The sequence below is a fragment of the Leptinotarsa decemlineata genome, unplaced genomic scaffold (genome assembly GCF_025532065.1).
Source record: "Leptinotarsa decemlineata unplaced genomic scaffold, Ldec_3_MD MMD2_tig00026340_RagTag_RagTag, whole genome shotgun sequence".
NCBI classification, from domain to species: Eukaryota; Metazoa; Arthropoda; class Insecta; order Coleoptera; family Chrysomelidae; genus Leptinotarsa; species Leptinotarsa decemlineata.
In genome coordinates, this window is record NW_027412694.1 from 9,762,365 (window position 1) to 9,784,120 (window position 21,756).

The 21,756-nt window shown below is 33.8% G+C and overlaps 1 protein-coding gene across 4 annotated transcripts in view; it reads right to left on the reverse strand.

The window, feature by feature from the left end:
• The window catches only part of LOC111504626 (glycoprotein 3-alpha-L-fucosyltransferase A), a 98,798-nt gene extending 77,295 nt beyond the window's left edge, over positions 1-21,503 (reverse strand). The window contains exon 1 of one of the 4 annotated variants that reach the window (XM_074183535.1): positions 21,234-21,503. Coding sequence is in view for 1 of the 4 variants with exons in the window: in XM_074183534.1 (XP_074039635.1) it covers positions 20,798-20,846 (49 nt within the window). In the remaining 3 variants the exon portion in view is untranslated. Of the gene's footprint in view, positions 1-7,329; positions 7,481-20,797; positions 20,960-21,011; positions 21,166-21,233 lie in introns of those variants that run through there. The other 3 variants (XM_074183536.1, XM_074183534.1, XM_074183537.1) reach the window with 3 other exon arrangements.
• Between the last annotated feature and the right edge of the window lie 253 nt (positions 21,504-21,756).

Here is a 21,756-nt window from a genome sequence, read left to right on the forward strand (position 1 = left end):
AAAGATTCACAACTTTTGTATACACACTTTCTTCATATAACCTGAAAATTTATGCAAAAAATTCGAACAAATGTTTTTTTGGTTTTTTACTTTTATATTCTACAAAAATGTTTTTTCTTCACCAAATTTGGTAAAAACTTACCTTTATATAATCCAAACACACTGTGATTTTTGGATTTGAAATATTCATTATCCCCTTATTTTGATTCAATATCAAAAAAGCACCCTAATTTTTAATAAAAAATTGTCACGTCAAAATATCTGTTTTTTTCAAAAAATCGTTGTGTTATTGTTAGTGAAAATCTATAGTTTCTGATGGTGTAAAGAATATACATTACTATTGCACATTTTCTGTAAACAAGCAGTTTGTTCACTTTATTATTAAGACCTCGATATAAATTGGCAGAGATACTAATAAAACTGCCATAGTTGTGGGTAAAGATATTGATTTTTTGGTACTTTGATTTGAATCAATCGAATACAAATAGTCATGACATGCATTTTCTCAAGCCGGATTCTGGAAATGTAAAGGATCTATTTTTCATGTCCAATAGTTTCAAATTGGAATCCTTCAAAAATATCGTTGCATTTCTGCATTGTTTTTCTGTTTGCGAAACAACATCTGTATTTGACAGAAAAAGAAAGAAAAACAAGGTTATTTCATTAGATAGATAGATAGATAGATAGATAGATATTTATTGGCTACGTTATATACATGAAATATTTGTAGCAAGTCAAATAGAAACATATTCACACTCGTGTTCTTGAAAAATTCATATAAATATACCCACACACACATATATACACATATACATACACATATACACACATATATACATGTATATAGAAACATACACTGTCGTAAAACAACTAAAACTAATACTTAAAAAATATACAAGTCATTTCAAAAATTCAGTAGTTGGCGTACTCATATATTCGTCAATCGAATAAAAACAGTTTTATATTAATGAATTTTTTATTGTCGCTTTAAAGTTTTCTGGTCCTAGTTTCTTAATTTCCGCTGGTAGTTTATTATATATATCCAAATCGAGGATTTTTTTTTTGATATTCCTAGTCTAAACCTCCTATTCAATAGAGAGTCGCCATGCCTAGTGTTATAATTATGGTTTGAACTATTTGTGGAAAAAGTGTGGCAATTTTTATGGATCTCTAATAAACATTGAAATATAAATATAGAGGGAACTGTCATAATTCCTAATCTTATAAAATGAGATTTGCATGAATCTCTAGGACCCAATCCTACAATGATTCTGACCGCACGTTTCTGCATCACAAAAATCCTGGAAGTATGGATAGAGTTACCCCAAAGTAAAATTCCATAAGTCAGGTGGCTATGGACAAGAGAAAAGTAGGAAATCATGAGTATATCTGTGCTGACAGATCTTTTCAGTCTTCTCATGAGAAAGAGTTGACAAGCCAGCTTCTTCGAAAGAATATCAATATGTTGGGACCATTTAAGTGACTGGTCTAAAGTAATACCTAATAGCTGCACAGACTGATTACTGTTAGATGAAAAATTGGAAGAAAAAATCAATTTCTGTGTTTTTGATTGGTTTTGTGTCAGATCATTCGGTATTAACCATTCATCGATCTTTTCAATCAAGGTTTCATCCTTCTGTTTCAAATTGACAAGATTCGAGTCCGAGAAATAAAATATAGTATCATCTGCATATAAAAGCCCCTTCACAAACTTAAGGTGATCAAATATATCATTGATATAAATAATGAACAGAAGTGGTCCTAGAACCGATCCTTGAGGTACACCACAAGTGATATCCCGAAATGAAGAGGGTACAGAGTTCAGATGAACTGTTTGACTACGCCCTGTGAGGTAAGATTTGAAAAATGTGTTTGTGACTCCTCTTACACCATAGTATTCAAGTTTGTCAAGTAAAACTTGATGTGATATGCAATCAAATGCCTTGCTCAAGTCACAAAAGGTAGATGCCGTGAATTTCCTTTTTTCAAAAGCATCCACAACATCATTCACCAATCTCGACACAGCATGTATAGTTGAGCGGTTTTTCCTAAATCCATATTGATGTTCATTCCGTATTAGGAATCACACGTTAAAAGGTAAGACCTCGTTAATCCTTAGCTCGCACAAGTTTCGACTTCTGAGGGTTGTCGTTCGTAGGGGTGCGACAGCTGGTTAACGGAAAAACAGATTTTAAAACAGATTAAACAGATTTGAATTTTTCAAAGTAGTCAGTTAATCTTTTCTTAGCTATGATTTCAATCACCTTGCCAATATAATGGGAATAATCGATATTGGACTATAATTTTCCAACATGTCAATGTCACCTTTTTTGAAAATTGGAATAAGTTTCGTTTTTTTGAAAATATCAGGAAAAAATCCTTGACTGAAACACAAATTGCACAGTATAGCAATGGGTTCAGAGATAATATACACTATTTCTTTCAACATCACACTATTCAGCTCATAAATATCGGAACAATTCGATTTTTTCATGTCATTTATTACCTCTATGACCTCGTTGCGTGTGGTTGGAGCTAAGAAGAATGAATTTGTATTAGCAGGTATTGATTTTAGATAGTTTCTTGCTGAGTGAGTTGTTTGTGGCCGTTGATCAACTAGTATTTTAGCAATAGTAGAGAAGTAATTAACAAACTCTTCTGCGTTTAAATTAGGTGATGGGTGGGTATTTGAACTTTTTTTTCCCTCTTTCTTGGTTAATAATTTTCCATGTATCCCTGGCCCTATTATTCGAATTAAGAATTTAGGTGTCATATTTCAGACGTTTTGCTTCTTCAAGCGGGCAATTATAGTATTTCTTGAATTCTTTGAAGATCTCTTTTTCCTGTGTCGATAATTCGAAACAAATTATTCGATGAAAACAATTTATCAAATTTGGCCAATATTTTTTATAAAGAAGATATAAAAAAATGGATTACAATTTTTCAAATCTATTCATAACTGTAATAATGGCAATATAACACTGAATCAATTAAGATTTCGAAAATATATATTGGCAAAACTTGAATCATCATTCATATTGGCGAATCTCTCACCCACAGAAGGTGCAGCAGAGCAACATTGTTACAGTGGGCATGTTATCAGTTTCAAACTGGGCTAGGTAACAAACTGACAGCAACAGATTGGGGCTGGAAGCAACATCAACGTGGCGTTATGCCCAAAATTACAGAAAATAAATCATTTTCGGAAATATTGCTCAAACCTATTTGCTGCGTCCGTGAAATATGGTTTAAAATGCACCAATTTATCCCAAATTGTCATTGTTCTGAAAAATGCTCCAATGTTGAAGAAGTTATTGATTCACATGGCATGAGCCATTTTCCTGAGAATAGTAGGTACAGCGAACGTGTCACGACAGGCAGCACTAGTAGTAGGGACAAACAACTATTCACATGTAAAACAGTGTTATTTAAGTAATATTAATTTATTATTTAAAAGTATAAATCTGATATAAAAAATTATTCTGTGCTAATATAATGCCAACAGAGCATTGCCGTTTTGCGAATTGTACGTCAGATAATCGATATCCAAAAGAAAACGTGTTTTTTAACCCATTTATAAAACATCATATTAATGAGGTTAGATGTAAGAAATGGATATATGCTTCGAGGAGAGTGGAAAAACAGTGCAAAAAATAAATAAATATTAAAACATGAAATGAATAGTAAATTTTTCATAGTTGATTACCAGTGATTAGAATGAGATATAACCTCAATCGGTCATTATATTATATACATTTATTATATTTCATTAATTTTTTTTAATTACCTACCATTTATATTTGATTCATATTTCACTCGGAAATAAATCTGAAATTCAGAATTATTTTAAATTTCTTTTATTACAGTTTGAATCTACCGCTACTCTTTTACTAGAGTCTGTATACTACTCTGTCTATTATTTCACTTTTTTCCAGTTACTTTTAAATTACGGCATGCAAGCCAACGTTTTAATGTTACAACATTGGTAACCTTTACAGTTGCAAATTTTAGTTTTGCCCCAGGAACATTTTCTTCTCTTAAAAACATTATTTTTCAATTGTACTTTACCATATGTTTATATGAAGATTAAGCAGTGTTTGTCCCTACCGAACTACTAGCGCTGCTAGTAAGTGATTTTTCGTACTTCAGGAAAAAGATTCATTGTAGATGAAAAACGAATGCAGACTGGAAAAAATACTGGAGACGATGATAGTCTTGAAGATTTCGAAGATCCACTAGAATCGGAAAGGTTTTTCGAATCTAGTGGTAAAAAAATGCCATCAGAATAAAACTAATTGATAAGTGATTAGAATTCAAGATAAGGTATACGTAATGAACAAGATGCATATAAAATGCAAATGCATATAAAAATATTGTAATGAATAACGTAGTGAGTATAAATTATTTGAATTCAATTGTACAATTCCAAGCATAACTTTTTTGAATTCATGCCTAACATGTTGCTTCACAGACTATTGAATATTCCACTGTCTGAGAGTAATTTCCAGAGAGAGCTGAGTCTGATCAAACAATGTTTCAACGATCAACAACGGTTATAAGAAGACATTATCGACTCCATTTATTCCAAAAATGGAGTCGTTTAAAAAAAAAGAATGCGTAGACGTAGCTCACAGAACGAATAATAGTATAAGTAAATTTATCATGATTGTATATATTATTGTTAATATACAGGCCGTTTTTTTCATCATGTAGTACCATTGCTATATTCTAAACCGTAACAGATACGAAGACGACTAAATGGGAAAAAAGGGACCTGTCATCGGGAACATTACAATGGTTGAAGAAAATTTACGGGAACTTTCGCCCTTCTCGAGTTATAAGGGGAAAACCAAAAATGCTATATTTAGTTTTTTTCAATGGAATTGTTATTTCGGAGAATATTCGAAGTTTACTATGACGATGTAATGATGAATATTCGATAAAATGTTTCGTGTCAACATAGCCACCATCAACTTTTTTTTTAAATTTTGGACTTGTCTTTTTCATTACAGATATTGATAAAACAATAACTTCACAATCCAAGGGTATAACACATTTGATATTTTTGTAGCTTTTCATTTGAAATAACTACCATCATCACTGACAACAATTTTAATTCCGACAACCCAATAAATTCGACAGGCAGGTACCCTAACACAATGGAAATGGGGAATGTTCCTCCTGACGGAAATCAAGTAGTTTTCATATAAGAGCTCTAAAATAACGCATTTTAAACTTATCATTTCAACCTTTTTTAAAATACCTAAAATAATTTTGAATACTTAAAAAAAGGAATGAAATAATGCATTTAACATTTGAAGGGATTCGTTTCTATTTCACTATTTGGCAACATCTGTTTTAGCTAATAAAGGACAATGAATCTGTTACCTGTGTGAGACAAACAAAGATGACATATTTCAGAGGCGTGCTGTTCTGTTTACTTATGTTCCGAGTTCCAAGACATTCTGTGACATATGACATTTTGTGCACCTAACCTATCTTCTTCTATATAAATAAATAACAAAACAACTGTTGTTTATGTGGTTTGTGGAGGTGGTATTGAACTATAATTTATATTTTGCCTTAATTGTTGATTTATGAAGATAATTTTCCTTTTTAAAGTAGAATATCTAGGTACGTATAAATTATTTCAACTTGATATAGGTGCTATTGCCAATATGTGAATTAGAAACAAATCATTTTGAAAATTAAAACCCAACATTTGAAACATCAATTTGAATACTTTCCGAAGTGAATTTGAAAAACTCATGAATTAAACTCAACTTCACTTTGTTCAAACTTGCATTTGCTGTAATAACTAAATTGAGGAACATTCCCCATTGTTACTTTTTCATTATGAAAATTTTTGATTAAGGAGAAAGAAGCCTTGAAAGAGGAATTACGGCAATACAAAAATTTACAAAAGCAAAAGTTCAAATTTTCATTGTGTTAGGGTACCTACCTGTCGAATTTATTGGGTTGTCTGAATTATATTTTGAAGAAATCGAAAAATTTCCAAATGAAGTAACGACAGGACCGTAATTTAAAATGTTTGCTACTGATGATGGTAGTTATTCCAAATGAAACGCTATTGAAATATCAAATGTGATGTACCCTTGGATTGTGACTTTATTGCTTTATCAATATCAGTAATAGAAAAGGCAGGTCCGTTTTTCAAAAAAAAAATAAATGATGGTGGCCATGTTGACATGAAACGTTTTATCGAATATTCATTATTACATCGTCATAATACACTTCGAATACATTAACATGTTCTTTTCCATTTTTTGATATTCTCCGAAATAACAATTCCTTTCGAAAAAAACAACAAACAGCATTTTGGTTTTCCCCGTATAACTCGAAACGGCCGGTACACCCTGAAACTCAATGGATTGTAACTTAGCCAAGGTCGCGCTCAAGTCGACTTGCGCTTCTCTATGGTTCTAGATATCGCGTCACCTCAAAAGACATTGAGAGACATTTCTATCGGCTTACAGAGACTTCCATTACGATATATAAACACTACCAACAGGCAGATGGAGCAAGTCGACTCGAAAGTGTGGTACGAAGTATCTAATAAGACGAAAGAAATTTTAGTGTTAGTCTGAAGTTTCAGTTAAGGTGTTTGTTTTGTGTTGTTAGTGTAGTTGTGAAATAAAGTTGAGTATAAATGTACAGTTTAGTCAAGTGTTGCCAACTCACAGAGAAAAAATACAGCTTGAACGAATGTGGGAAGAGCTTTCTGAATTCCGTTATGGTCCCGCCCAATAGATGTGCATTTGTTAGAAAACTATAAAAGCGACGAGATAGAGAGATAGAGAGAGAGAGAGAGAATTCCCAAGTATCTTCCTAGATTTGACAAGCTGTAACAGTATTCTTGTCAATTAGCGTCAACTACAAAATGGTTGAGGCTTTCATTGTTCATTGGTATGAAGGCCGTGGATTGTTTGTGAAACATTCCAAAATAGTAACACTGAGAATCAACTACAGTCTGCAAACATAAGATGTGTTTTTTTCGCACTAATTTTATTCCAGATCTGTCATTTTCTGCTCGATCAAAATACATCTAGCAGAGATACCAAATAACTTTTGACGGGATTTACTCAATGTAATGAATGAAAATCATTCAAGAACGCTACTGCGATCCCCATTCGAGATAAGTTCATAATAAACAGAATAATGATAAACATTCGTACAGAACAATAAATTCGCTGTGTATTGAACTTGAATAATCGAAAATAGCTACCATTTTCCAATTCGTACATATCATCACATAAGGCCAAGCTAACATCACAGGTTAGATCTTATAACATAGCTAATGAAACTCACCCAATTCACAGTTGATACTTCCCACCCAAACAATTGCCGATAACCTAACACATTATTGTAAATGTAAATATGATCGTGATATCTTATAATATGGTATGCTCGTGTCGAATATTATCGGAATTGCACTAAATTTTTCATCTATGAAATCTCTCATCATTTCACGAATGTATAATCACGTATTGTTTCTGGCGAGTTTCATGTGCTATTTTATCGCAGACTAGAATTTACTTTATCAAATAATTTAGCTTTAAGATAGGATTTTCAATTTCGCACTGTCGTAAATGTTTTTCAAGTAGTCTTTACTTATTTCATTTTTTTGATGAATAAATAACGCCGAACTATTTTTAAATTTCCATTATGGAGGTATGAATTTATGCGATGAAATTGTCAAAAAATCTCATTAAACTGGGTTATGTTTCCTTGAGAAAATATTGATTGCAATATTCAACAAAGAATTCGAAAAATTTGCCTAATATTTGATAGTACAGATTTCATAATTAAACATATGTCTCCATATAATATCAAAAATATTTTTTTTGGTTCAATGATCACAGATGCATCCTAGTCATACCAGTTCTGGAATTCTGGAAAACTTGAACATATTATTTGTTTCTTAGGTGTCATTTCTCGCGAATCAAATATCTAGTTGAAGTTGGGTTCAGATATAAATAAGTTTTTACTCTAACCATTAACAAAAACATTGTAACTGCTCGTAATAACTTATTGCAATTTTATTCGTTCATGACCATACCTTCTTACTGTTCTGTATGTTTATCTTACTGTCCAATTATTCAGTAACTAGTAATTTTCATACAATTTGCCTAAATATTGAAAAAATCAAGTAACAAAAAATGAATATTTATACTTAGCTTTCTTTAGTGTTTGATGTTTCGGTAAACAATATTTTTGGGTTTTCAAAACCTAAAATTCACATTGAAGCTTTCGCCTACAATTTCGAATAGCTTCCAGTCCAGATATCATATGCGATAGTCTACATCAGGGGTCGGCAAGTAGTTATAGGTGGGGTCCGGATACCGTGGGAAAATTTTGACGAGGTCCAGAAAAAAACAACTGATAAAAATTAAGTGCTACCTACGTATCAGTTTGGTTTCAAATAAAATTCTGAATTATAAAACACAAGACCTAAAATTAATGTGAGAAATTACACCGACGGTTTTGTAGTTTGGTTCTCGAGAGGAACGACAAATTAGAAATGAGTTTTCTGAATGAGCCTTCGTTAATCTGGAACGATATTTGTTTTTCAAAAAATTCATCTTCGAGAAATATATTTCACATACATATGTCGAGCCAAACATAGTGGCCAAATTCATAGCTAGTTTCTTGCAATTTTCATATTTTTCTGAGACATGTTTAGCCCAAAATTCCTCATTGGATACCGTTTTATACATTTGCAAAGACACATCTTCTTGCGAATCAATTATCTCTATTTGAAGTGATGCCTTTAACAGCCACATCTGTCCATTCTGCTGCTACATCAACTTCAAATGGCGATTTCCCTCCTAAGATTGGTCAGAAATTTCATAAACACTGCGATGTCTTCTTCAGAGTTCTTTTTATATTCAAGAATTGTCGGAAAATGAATAAATCCTTGTCTTGCAATATCTTTTTCAAATATATCCAGCTTGCGACGAAAAGCAGACACACTTTGTATCAGATCACATATTAATTTTCCGTTTCCTTGTAATTCTGTGTTGTAGCTTCGAATATTTCAAAATATCTTTTAGAAAAGCCACGACCAGCATCTTACGCTCGTTTGTTATGAACTCAAAATGCTTTCTGAATTTTATGAATGTTACTTCTTCTTTAATCAGCCAGAAAAACGTTCAATAACTTGACCTTTACTTAGCCAACGAACATTGTTGTGTTGCAACAGGTCAGAAAACGCTGAATCACACTCAGAAAGTAACTCCTTGAAATGTCGGTACCGAAGAGCAGAATGAGACCTCATAAAATTAATCAACTTGACCAAGCTGTTCATCACTTCTTTCAGTGTAGCACTAAGCTTTCCACAAAGGGCTGCCTGGTGAATTGTGCACTGATACGGTATTATACTCGAGTTTGTATCCCTGATTCTCTTTACTACACTTTTTTCTTTGCAAATCGTTACTGGGACCCTGTCAGTTGAAAGCGACAACATTTTATCAAAACTAACGTTAGATTTAGTAATAAACTCATCAATGACCTTGAATAAATCTTCTCCACGAGTGTTACCTTTCAACGGCAATATTGCTAGCAACTCTTTCCTAAAAATCTGACACTCAATATCAAGAAATCTCATGAGAATAGACATTTGTTCGTCATCAACAATGTCACATGATTCGTCAAGTGCTATGGCCTAGCAAGGTGCCTTTTGCAAGAGTTCAAGAAGAGTGTTTTTAATATCAGCAGAAAAAAATTTCTGTTTTTCGTGTATTACTTCTCGCTGATAATGGAATACTGTGAAATGCAGCGACATCTTTTTTTCCTCCAAAAAGTACCGTGACTACTTCCAACATACATTCCTTCACCATCTCAGAATCTGAAAATGGTTTTTGGTATTTATTAAGCGTCCAGTACACAAGTAACGATGCTTCTGTGATTTTGTCTTGCTCGCTTATGCAAGGAACTAGTAATTTCGTGCTTTTTTTGTAAGAACTGAGATATGCATAAAGTTTTTCTTCACGAGCCTCACTTCCAAGAGGAAAGTTTTTGTGAAATTGCCAATGAGTGGTTATGTAGTGTTGCTTCAAATTACCACTCTCAACAATAGCGAAAGTTGTATTGCATATAAGGCACTCTGGAACCGCTTGAGGCCTATCAGGCAGCGTAAAACAATATTGATCAGTCCATTCTGCCAGAAACCTGTCTACTTTACGCTTTTTAGGATCCATATTAGTATAGGTACAAAAATATTATGAAATGAGTGTGCTTTTTTCCACTCACACTCCTGCACCCCCGAGTTCGATACTCGCTCGGGCTTGTTTTAACAAAACAAAACAGTCACAAGCGCTCACAAACACACACTCACACACACACACACACAGGGTAGATGAGAAACTAATAAAACCATATCAGTTGTAGGTACTTGTGAAACAGATTGACTAGGTAATTCAAGATAAAATAAGTACATACTAAGTTGCATTCTATGTGGCTTAAAAATATTACTTTAAGTGATAAAGGTATAGTATACTTTATTTACGTATTACAAGCTAGAAGGAGTTTACCCTGAACAAGACATCGAGAACAGAATACTACTGAATAAATTTAATCTATTATCCCTTCAAAACCAAAGAACCAACTACTCTATAATTTTCATTTATAAACTAGTGAATAATCTGATTGACTGTCCCGAACTACTCTTCCACTTCAACTTTCATGTTCCACGAATCAATTCTAGGAATGAACTGACTTTTTATCTACCAAATTCTAGAACAAACATATTATTCAAGTCACCAGTTGTTGCAATGAGCAAACTTTACAATCAACTCTGTAAAAATCTCGATATTTATTATTAACCTATTGATCAAGTTAAGAAACTTTTACACTCTAATCAAAATACATGAGCCCTACCATGTAAGCTTATTACTGCTACTGTATTACTGCTGAATTATGTTTTTTTTAATACACCTGAACTATGTTTTTACTTGTTAGCTCTATATCTGACTTAAGTTTTTTTTTCAATTACTTTCCTCGCTTGCTGCACACCAAGTGTTCCACCTAATTTTTTGCTTAACTCTCCTAAATGTTTACTCTATTTTATTTTTTGTTTACTCGCTTCAGGTGTTTCTAGTTGATAAATTAGTATTGTATTCATGTATATGTGTATGTATATATGTATGTATATATTTATTTTTTTTATTATTTTTTATAACAAATTACAATATTTGGCGGTCTGAGGTTCGACCTTTCGCGGTCCGCAAACGGATAAAGTTCAGATCAGACCTTCTTTAGAATATTGTTCTCATATATGGAGCTCCGCCCCCAAACATACCCTGAAACTACTGGATTCCATCCAGAAAAGAACCATCCTCCTGATTGGAGACGCGAACATCACTTGCAACCTTGATAGTCTGGAACATCGAAGAAAGGTTGGAGATTTTTGTCTCTTTTATAGATACTTTCACGGGAGGTGTTCAAGTGACTTGGCACATTTGATTTTATCAAGAGCGGTACATATCAGAAATACGCAAAGGACTGTGGCTGCTCATCGTTTTGAGATTCAACTCAGTACATCTCAAATTTCAATGTTTAAATACTCTTTGATTTGGAGAACGACCTTTATGTTTTTCCAAATGGATTTAATATCCAGCGATTCAAATCCGATGTGAATGGTTACTTTCGCACAGGCACCGCTCCAAGAGCGTCTTGAGGATTTTCCTGTAGTGCTTTCGTTTTGTCCAGATATGTTCCAGATCCTGCCATCTCTATTCTTCTTATAAACTACTCAAAATGAATATAGAGACACATCCTTAAAATCCAATAAGTAAAAAAATATGTATTATCTCATGATGAAAACTTCTGGTGTACATGTTCCATTCGGTTGTTGTTTCCTTTTTTACTTTTTTTACTTCTTTTTGTACTTTTGTAAAAATTCTGTATTTTGTTTCACTTTACTTTAGTTCGTGATAGGTATTGAATTTTGAAATTTAAACAATGAATGTTGATGTATTGGGTAGAAGGAGGATACGTAGGGTGTACCTCAACGAATTTCAAGTTGCTAGAGCAGTGGCATTGATCGAAGTAGGGTATTCAAGGCGTCGTGTAGCCCAAATGTTTAATGTGAGTCATTCTACAGTTTCCAGAGCTTGGAATCGCTACCAAATTTACGGCATAGTGAAAAGAGCCCCTTATCCCAATCGACAAAGGGCAACAACCCGCAGAGAAGATCGTTTGTTACGCCTTTGGACAATTAGGGGTCGCACCGATTCTGCTAGAACACTGCAAAATTGCCTTATAGAAACTATGGGAACGCGAATTTCGAACCAAACGATACGAAACCGATTTCACGAAGTACAACTCTATGCAAGACGACCTGCTAGAGCCCCTAGATTAACTCCTGCTTATCAAGGAAATCGTAGAAACTTTTGTCAAGAGCATCGTGATTGGAATTTAGAGCAGTGGGCCAATGTAATGTTTACAGATGAAAAAAATTCATGTTATTCAACAATGACGGACGTGTTCGGGTATGGAGACGTCCCGGTGAACGCTATTTGGATCACTGTGTGCAAGAAATTGTTCCATTTGGAGGTGGATCGATAATGGTATGGGCTGGAATAACTTTGACAGAACACACGGACCTTGTGGTATTTCGGGAAGGGACTTTAACGGCTGTCCGTTACATAGAGGTGATATTGGAACTTCATGTCTTCCAATTTGCCCAAGCTATGGGCGCTGGGTTCATGTTACAACAAGATAATGCCAGGCCACACGTAGTCAGGGTCGTGAGAAATTCCCTACAGGAGCACAATATTAATATCATGAGGTGGCCAGCTGATAGTCCGGATTTGAATCCTATTGATCAGCTCTGGGATAAAATGGAAAGACGCTTGAAGGATCATGAACCCTTCCAAAATCTGAACCAAGTTGCAGATGCTCTTTTCACGATTGAGGAGCAGTTACCACAACAAATAACTAGAAATTTGGAGGAAAGCATGCCACGTCGTTGTGCGGAACTTCTTAGAGCCAGGGGTGGACGTACTCACTATTAATGTACATTTTTCTTAATTTTTTTCTCAAATAACTTTTTTTTTGTTTTCGACATTTGTATTTCTTTTTAATCGTATTACCAAACAGCAGTTTGAAAACAATGTAAGTTGAATTTAATAAAGGCACCTGTAAACTATTTTATAAATATAGGTAAATGTTCAACAAAATAATACATATTCTTTTACTTATTACATTTTGAGGACATGTTGCTATATTCATTTTGAGTAGTTTATATTCACGATGTTCATTTTTTCTCACATCTAGGGGTATTTAGGTTTCACCTATATAACTTTTTCCACAGAAACAAGGTATATGAGATGTGTTCACAAAATAAGGTGAATGTTCAAATTTCGCGGGCGATTACCGTTTTTTTTATGTTCACAGTTTCAGTTGTTTAGCGTGTTTAGTTTCTTAGTGAGAGGCATAAAAGTTTTGCGTGTTCGATCTAAAAAAATGGATAAAAGAATTTGTATAAAATTATGTGTAAAAATGGAATTAAGTCTATTAAAAATCTGTTAAAATCTATTTTTCCTAACAGCTGTCGCCCCCCTACGAACGATAACTCTCAAAAGGCGAAACGTGTGAGAGCTAAGGACTACGAGGTTTTACCTTTTAACGTGTGATTCCTAACACGGGTAGGACGATACGAAGTGAAAATCGATCGTCCGGCCTTGCAGTTCGAACCACCGGTTCAAACAGCGGTCAACTGAGTTGAGTGGAGCAAACCACCCACGTCAGCCCACCAGGCTACCGTCCCATAAAGTGTTTAAGAACACTTGAAATGTTGATTGTGGTATACGGTGATTTTACTCTGAGTCAGAAAAATGATTACAAGTGGTACAGCTTCACACAGAAGATGTGAATGACGACACTCATCCTGAACGCATCAACAACCGATGAAAATGTTGAGAAAATGAAGGAAATTGTTATAGAGAATCGTTGAATCGCTATTAGAGAAGTTACCGAGGATGTCGGCATAGCGGTTGGCTCACAAGATGCAATTCTTTCGGAAATTATAGGCATGGAGCGTGTGTTCGTTCCAAAATTGCTGAATTTTCACTAAAAAAACCGTTGCATTAGCATCGCTCACGAATTATTGAATGATATCCACGGCGATCCAGATTTGACTGAAAGGGTCATAACTGGTGACGAATCATGAGTATATGGTTATGACATTGAAACCAAAGTCCAATGGTCCCAATGGAAGATCCCACGAGAGCCAAGACAAAAAAAACGCCAAGTTCAAACAAATTTTTCGGTCACTGTTTTCTCCGATTGCCGTGGCGTGGTGCATCAGGAGTTCTTGCCACATGGTAGTACGGTCAATAAGGAGTATTATCCTGAAGTTATGCACCGTTTTGCGAAAAGCAATACGAAGAAAATGGTCAGTAATGTAGAAAAACAATTCGTGGTTTCTGCATCGCGATAATTCACTTGCTCTCTCGTTATCCCTTGTTCGTGTAATTTTTGGCAAAAACAACATCGTAATCGTGCCTCAGCTACCGTATTCACCAGATTTGGCGCTGTGCGACTTTTTTCTGTTCCCAAGATTGAAGACGGATTTGAAAATAATTCGTTCACAACAGGTTTGCATTTTTCATTCGTTGTTTAAATATATTTGATTTCTTGGTATCATTTAACTTTAATTTACGTTTTTCACAAACTTTTGCCTTCATTATTTTCAATTTTATTTCATTTCTTCATTATTTCAATGTGCTTCAGAATGATTCTTGGTGAATGATAGAGATTCGCACTCAACTGTCAAAAAATGTGTTGATATTGATTTGGAATATATGAGATGGAAAGTGAAAAATGAATCGAATATTGAAAATATTATGAAAAAAATATGTTTAAAAAATCTGTTTAAAATCTGTTTTTCCGTTAATCAGCTGTCGCCCCCATACGAACGACAACTCTCAGAAGTTGAGAAACTTGTGCTAGCTAAAAACTAACGGGGTCTTACCTTTTAATGTTTGATTCCTAACACGGTTGAAGAATCATCCCCGCTTCAACCAGATAAATTCTCTGGAGAAAAATATCGGGTCGAGGCGGGAATCGAACCCACGATCTTCGGATCGTGAGTCGGGCGCACTACCACCGCGGCCAATTCCACAAGAAAAATCACAAACGAAATATTCAATAAGTTGGTTCAAAAAGTGAAATAATATGAAAAAATTCGTAAAATAAACAATGAGTATGAAATTCAAGAACGCTAATTTGTAAAGAAAACAAATTTGACACGGAAACGAATCAATCAATTATTTGAACGGTAAGTGAAATGTCAATAATATACAAACAATAAAAAATTCCTCTATTCATCTATGCAAATGTTCCAAATTGTTAATATTTTTAAATAATGGTAGTCGCAACAAGTTCATTATTGAAATTTGTTATCCACAGATGATTGGATTCTAATACTATAAAATCTAGATTATAGGAATATCCCGAAAAAGTCAAAAGGTTTCATTATGTTTATTGCACGTTTATTTGAAGGTGATTGACGATGTTTCATGATGCATTTTATTAGTTCGGACTTCCATCGTCTAATCTAATATATAAAAATGGATGTTTGTTGGTTGGTTGATTGGCTGGTAAGTGATAAACTTCTACATCGCTCAACCGATCGTAATTTTTCATTGAGAAGGTTTTTATGTTATCAGTTTTTCTGTAACTCGCCACTAGATGGCGCTGTAGAACAATTTCTTTGAAAGCACTGTTCTATAACGCTGTGCACGCCTAAGTTCGTTGATTCTGATTCTGTCAAAACATTTGAACAGCAGCGTTACAGCAACATAGTACTAATTAGTACTGCAACTATCAAATTCTACGCGGGCTAAGCCGCGGGCAACAACCAATAGAGTAAAGTCGCCTAATGTGAAATAGGTTCCTAGTGTGAAATACCCTCTTATAAAAAGAACCCTCTTATAAAAAGAACTACATACGCCATCTGCCCTTGAATTGACGTATTTGGTAAATCTTTTCATAACTTTCAATATGTAGAAATCTGTCAGGTCTATTGCGCAGTAGATCAGAAATATTAAACTGAACGTGGTTTAAGTCAGAGCTGACTCTTTTTCATCGGCAAATAAAAGTTAATGTACCTTGTTATTTCCATACTGTTTTGGAGAGATATTTTTTGAGTGAATAAAATATAGATGGTGAGTGAAAAATATGCCCTAAAATGAACGCAAACAAACTATTCAAGTTTGATCATGTTGATATGAAATATAAGGTTAGGAGGCGCCTAAAGTGGAATACTAGAGAGAGGCTGAATGTGAAATATTCCACATTAGGACGCCTAAATTATAAACATACAAATATTATTTTCGTTTTCAATCTTTTTCAGAAAATGCCTTCGAAAAATATTAACCAACATAAGTGGAAAGAAGAAGATATGAAAAACGCTGTAGAAGCAGTGAGAAACCATCAAATGGGATATTTGCGAGCTGCAAAATTTTATAATGTACCACGTGCCACTCTATTCAGGTACTGTAAAAGCGTAAAAAATATTAATGATATCAAAAAAGAATCATTGGGAAGAAATCCCATTTTACCTCTAGAATTGGAAAATAACCTTGTGGACCATGTCCTGAAAATGGAAAGACAATTTTTTGGATTAACGAGAAGAGATCTACGTTCTCTTGCATTTCAATTAGCGAAACGTAATAACATTCCAAATAAGTTTTCATTACTACAAGAATCTGCAGGAAAGAAATGGATGAAGGGATTTCTTAACCGCTTTAGACGGCCAACAGGTACATCTGTTGTTAGGGCTGCTGGGTTCAACAAAGTGTAGACGAATTTTTTGACTCTTTGGAAAATATTATGGAAGAGAAGAAACTTTCTCCTAGGCGAATGTTCAATGTAGATGAATGTGGAATAAGCGTTGTACAGTCTAAGTGTCCTCAAATTTTAGCTATGAAGGGTAAACGTCAAATTGGGACCCTTACTACTTCAGAGCGGGGATCGCTAATAACTGTTTCTCTCTGTATGAGCGCAGATGGATTATTCGTACCGCCAATGATCATTTTCCCGCGCAAGAATTGTAACGAACAATTGAAGAAGGGAGCTCCACCTGGCAGTTTGTTTAAATTCCACCCATCAGGATGGATCCAAATGGATCTATTTACTGCTTGGTTTGATCACTTGCTCTCATACGTTCGTCCATCTGAAACCAATCCGGTCCTATTGATTTTGGATGGGCATAACACTCATACAAGAAACCTAGACGTTATAATAAAAGCAAAAGAAAATTTTGTTACAATACTTTCCTTGCCGCCACACAACTCCCATAAAATGCAGCCACTTGTCAAGACAGTAATTGGGCCTCTGAAAATATTTTATAATAAAGAAATAAGAATATTTTTGAAAGAGAATCAACGCCCTGTTAATCATTTTGATGTATGCGAACTGTTTGGGCGGGCTTATTTTAAGTTACAATCAGCAGAGCGAGCCATCAAAGGATTTGCTACCACAGGAATTTATCCAACTAGGAGAAATATTTTCAATGAAAAAGATTTTTTAGTGATTGAACGTAACAAGGAAAATGCAACTGCTGACAATGTATCTATGCCAGAGGCATCAATTGATAACCAACAAGTTGAACAAAGGGCGGCAAGTACAAGCAAGTCCCTTGTCAAATCAGAAGACATTGCTCCAATACCTACCGTACAAAGAAAAAAAGGTACTCGAGGCAGAAAACCAGGAAGAGCAAAAATTATTACTTCGAAGCCGAATAAGGATGAGCTCGAGTTATCTTTAAACGCGCCGACAAAGGAGAAGAAGGTTGCAGTTAAGAGAAAAGTAATTACAGAAAATGCAGGTTGTAGTTCAGCCCAGAGAAGTAGACGTAATGGTAGAGCTAACATGAAAAATAAAAAAAAATGCCAGAAAAATGATTTATCAAGTTCAGAATCTGCTGCATCAAGTATTTCTCTCCATAATTCTTAGGAAAACGATGAAATTTTTCATGGGCAAGCAAATCCTGATCATGACGTTCAATGCATTTTTTGTGAAGAGCATTTTTCTGAGAACAATCGCGGTGAAATTTGGATTATGTGCTTCATGTGTAACTGCTGGGCTCACGAAGAATGTGCAGGATCAGAGAAAGAACCATATGTCTGTGACTTCTGCCGTTGATATAATACTTCTCGATCTTAAATTTGTTTGAAAGTTTCAAAATTGAAATGACTTTCTTTACTTCGTTGTTTATATACATTCAAATCGATAATTTCTTCAATATTTCTGCTCATTCAAAACTATCTCACATCAGGACTTGGGGTATTCCACATTACGAACCCATTTTTTGAACTACCAAAAAAACACTTTTCATTGTTTTTTTTTTTCTTGTGGGTACCCACTTGCTAATATTTTGTAAATAATGATGTCCTCACATCCCGAACCTTTTTACCAATTCTCCAATAAGATATTTTAGAGAAATATCAAAATTCACTAATTTTTTCTCATTGAAATAAAATTGTATTCCACATTAAGCACCTTTACTCTATTATATAAAATGATTTGAAATCCCTGAAGAACCAATAAAAATCAAAAATTAAAAAGAATAGCTCAAAAAACAATTATATTAAACAAAAAATACAAGTAAAAAAGTAACGTGGCTTGGAATCTCTTAATTTTTATTTTTTGTTCAATTGTTCTATTTTTTACTTGTATTTTATTTCACTGTAATTCCATTTCAGAGATTTCTTGTTTTTTTGCTTAATATAATTGATTTTTGAGCTATTCTTTTTAATTTTCCATTTGTATTGGTTCTTTCAGGGATTTTAAATCATTTTATATGATATTACACAATGGAAGTTCGAACTAATGAAATTGTTTATTGAAGTTCACAGTTGTACTGTATTCAAGAAATTTTATTGGTAAAACTGTCGGGGATATCAATCAAGGTTTGAAGCAACTGGAAGAAGACTCATATTGAAAGTGACTAAATAATTGATTTATCAAAAAAATAATGATGAATAACATTCATGAAGCCAGTGTATTCACGAATCTACGATAAAACACGTTTGCAAGTAAGAAGAAAGCATTAAAAGACTAAAAACATACGACAAAGATTACTCCTAGGAATACTTAAACCATCAGTCTTGCAATTATGTAGTTAAAATAAATATAGTTTGAAAAAACTAAAAAACACGCTTTCAAAAAACATCGAGCTGAAAAGTTAAAAATATTTTTTTTCAAAAAGCTTGAAACAATAACGAACGGAAAAAACTAGTATTATTGTGAAAAAACAACGGGCGCTTGATATACAAAAAAATATGACACAAAGCGTCAATGCTTTTTTCACAATAACACTAGTATTTTTTGTTCGTTACTGTTTTAAGCTCATTGAAAAAAATATATGTTTTTAATTTTTAGTTCGATGTTCTTCGAAAGCGTGTTTTTTAGTTTTTTCAAACTATATTTATTTTTTATTTTTCAGTTTCGTATGTTATAAAAGCATATTTTTTAGTATTTTCAACCCCTATTCGTTTTGTCTGAACTTTGAGATAAATCAGAAAAAATAATTACCATTGATATTTTCCGATTCGGGAGAGCCTGAAAATCAGCTACCAAGCCCAAGAAAGGCAGCAGGCGCGCAAAGGAGGGTTACAAATAAGACAGCAGGCGCGCGTGTTATTAAAAAAAATACTTTTTTCAAATGAAAAAATACATGTAAAGTGAGTTCGAATAATGTCAAGGAGGTTACGTAGAGCGCCATCTGCCCGTGAAATAGATGATCAATAATGTCGATAATTCTGTCAAATACAGATCCCGAGCTTGAGAGTTACAACAAACAAACATACATACATACAGGTGAGAGCTAATAAAAGCGAGTTGAAATAATAAAAATAATTAAAAATACAGATTATGCTACATATTACGATGTCCATGTCGAACGGAGATGTTGGCAAAAAATTGAGAAATATCTTTGAAAACTTGATGAAAAAATATTTGAGTCGTACACATGCTTCCAATATATACAAACAGAAACAATTAATTTTCACGACGAACATTAAATAACACAACATAAGAATTTTTTGGAGAAAAGCTTTCTGACTTTCTACCTCTTCATCTTTGCACAAAAAATTGTAGGAAGTAATGAAGCTCCAAGTGAACTCTTTACATTGGAATTTTTCTAAGTAGAAAGCCAAAAAGTGTATTTTACCAAAAACCTATCAACCTTACAAATACAAATTCAAGGGACTATTCCTGGGACTTTTCTGAGGATATTTTGTCCTTTGATGATTTTTAATAGGGCGTTTCGAAGATACGGAACGAAAAACAATTTCGACAATAACAATTATTACAAAAAATTGCGTGTAATGTTTCTTAATAGACAGAGTCAATCATTTTCAACCTATTCGACACATACAAGATATTCTATTCAAATTGAATGTCTGCAACCGTTTCTAGTAATCGGAATGTTGTTGATAGGTAGGTACCAACGGAATTTTTAGATTTTTTATTACTTGGTAGGTCCAGTGTAATACGCTATACTTTTATTTCGACTACGTTAATGATTTTAAAATCACCAAAATTGTTATTGTCGGAATTCTTTTTCGCTCCGTATCTTGGAAACAAAGCGCCCTATCAAAAACATTAAAGGGCCAAATATCCTTAGAATGGTCCAAGTAATAGTCCCTTAATTTTTTGCCGCATGTTTAATAAACACCCTGTACAACACTTTCAACAAATCGGTCACGAAAAACGTTACACTTCACAAAAAGAATACTTTGTTTAGGTTGGAGGCTATACTTACATCTCAATTCAAAATGTAAAACAATTTTTGAATAGTTATGCAGAATCATGATTACTGAGTTATTGGACTTTAACTAGTTTAACTGAATTTAAACCGACACCCTATTTTTTGTCTATTATCACAATGGACGTACACCGATGAATTATATTCACCAACTGTCACAAAGCTTGCATAACAAGTTAATTCTCAATGCAAAACAGATATTCAAACTCACCAATATTTCTGGTCTAGCGTTGAACTGATTATCACCTACTCTATAATTTTTGCTTCAAATTCACAGTTGTATCAACATATACAAGTCATTATGAAACTGTTCAGGATTAAATAACGACGGAGCGATCAGTCTGAAGTCGATAAATAAAACGATAAAAAACCGCAAAACTAACAACAATGCGTAAACAAATTTAAGAGTGTTGAATAAGCTCGAATCACTCACCTCTTCAAAGGGTTGGACCTCCTAGACATGATAGGCTGCCTGTCATCTTCTAGCGGCATCTGCGGAAAATCAATCGGTTTTCCCTATCGGAAAAGAGACGCGTGCGCTTTAAGGGAAATATGACAGAAATCTCCACCTGCTCGTAGCGTCTGGAAAAGTTGTTACTTCGGGACTCGTAGGAAACTGTTACGGCTTGTTCAATCGATATTTCGCTGTTCGGTGACTTTTGGTAATACACTTTCGTTACAATACATTCTCATGCATTGTTTGTATTTCAAAATGTGACAATTCTGATAATTAGATTTGTCACTTTGATACAACTACAGGGCGATTCGACAAATCATGTACCTATTGGTAATGTTTGTTTGAAAGTTTGCGATAATGTTTCATGGTGAATTTCATCAGTACGGACTTCCATTGTCTAATATGATATGATTTGAAATCCCTGAAAGAATAAAAAAAATTAAAAATTAAAATGAAGAGCTGAAAATAACAATTATATTAGACAAAGAAACCCTGAAAT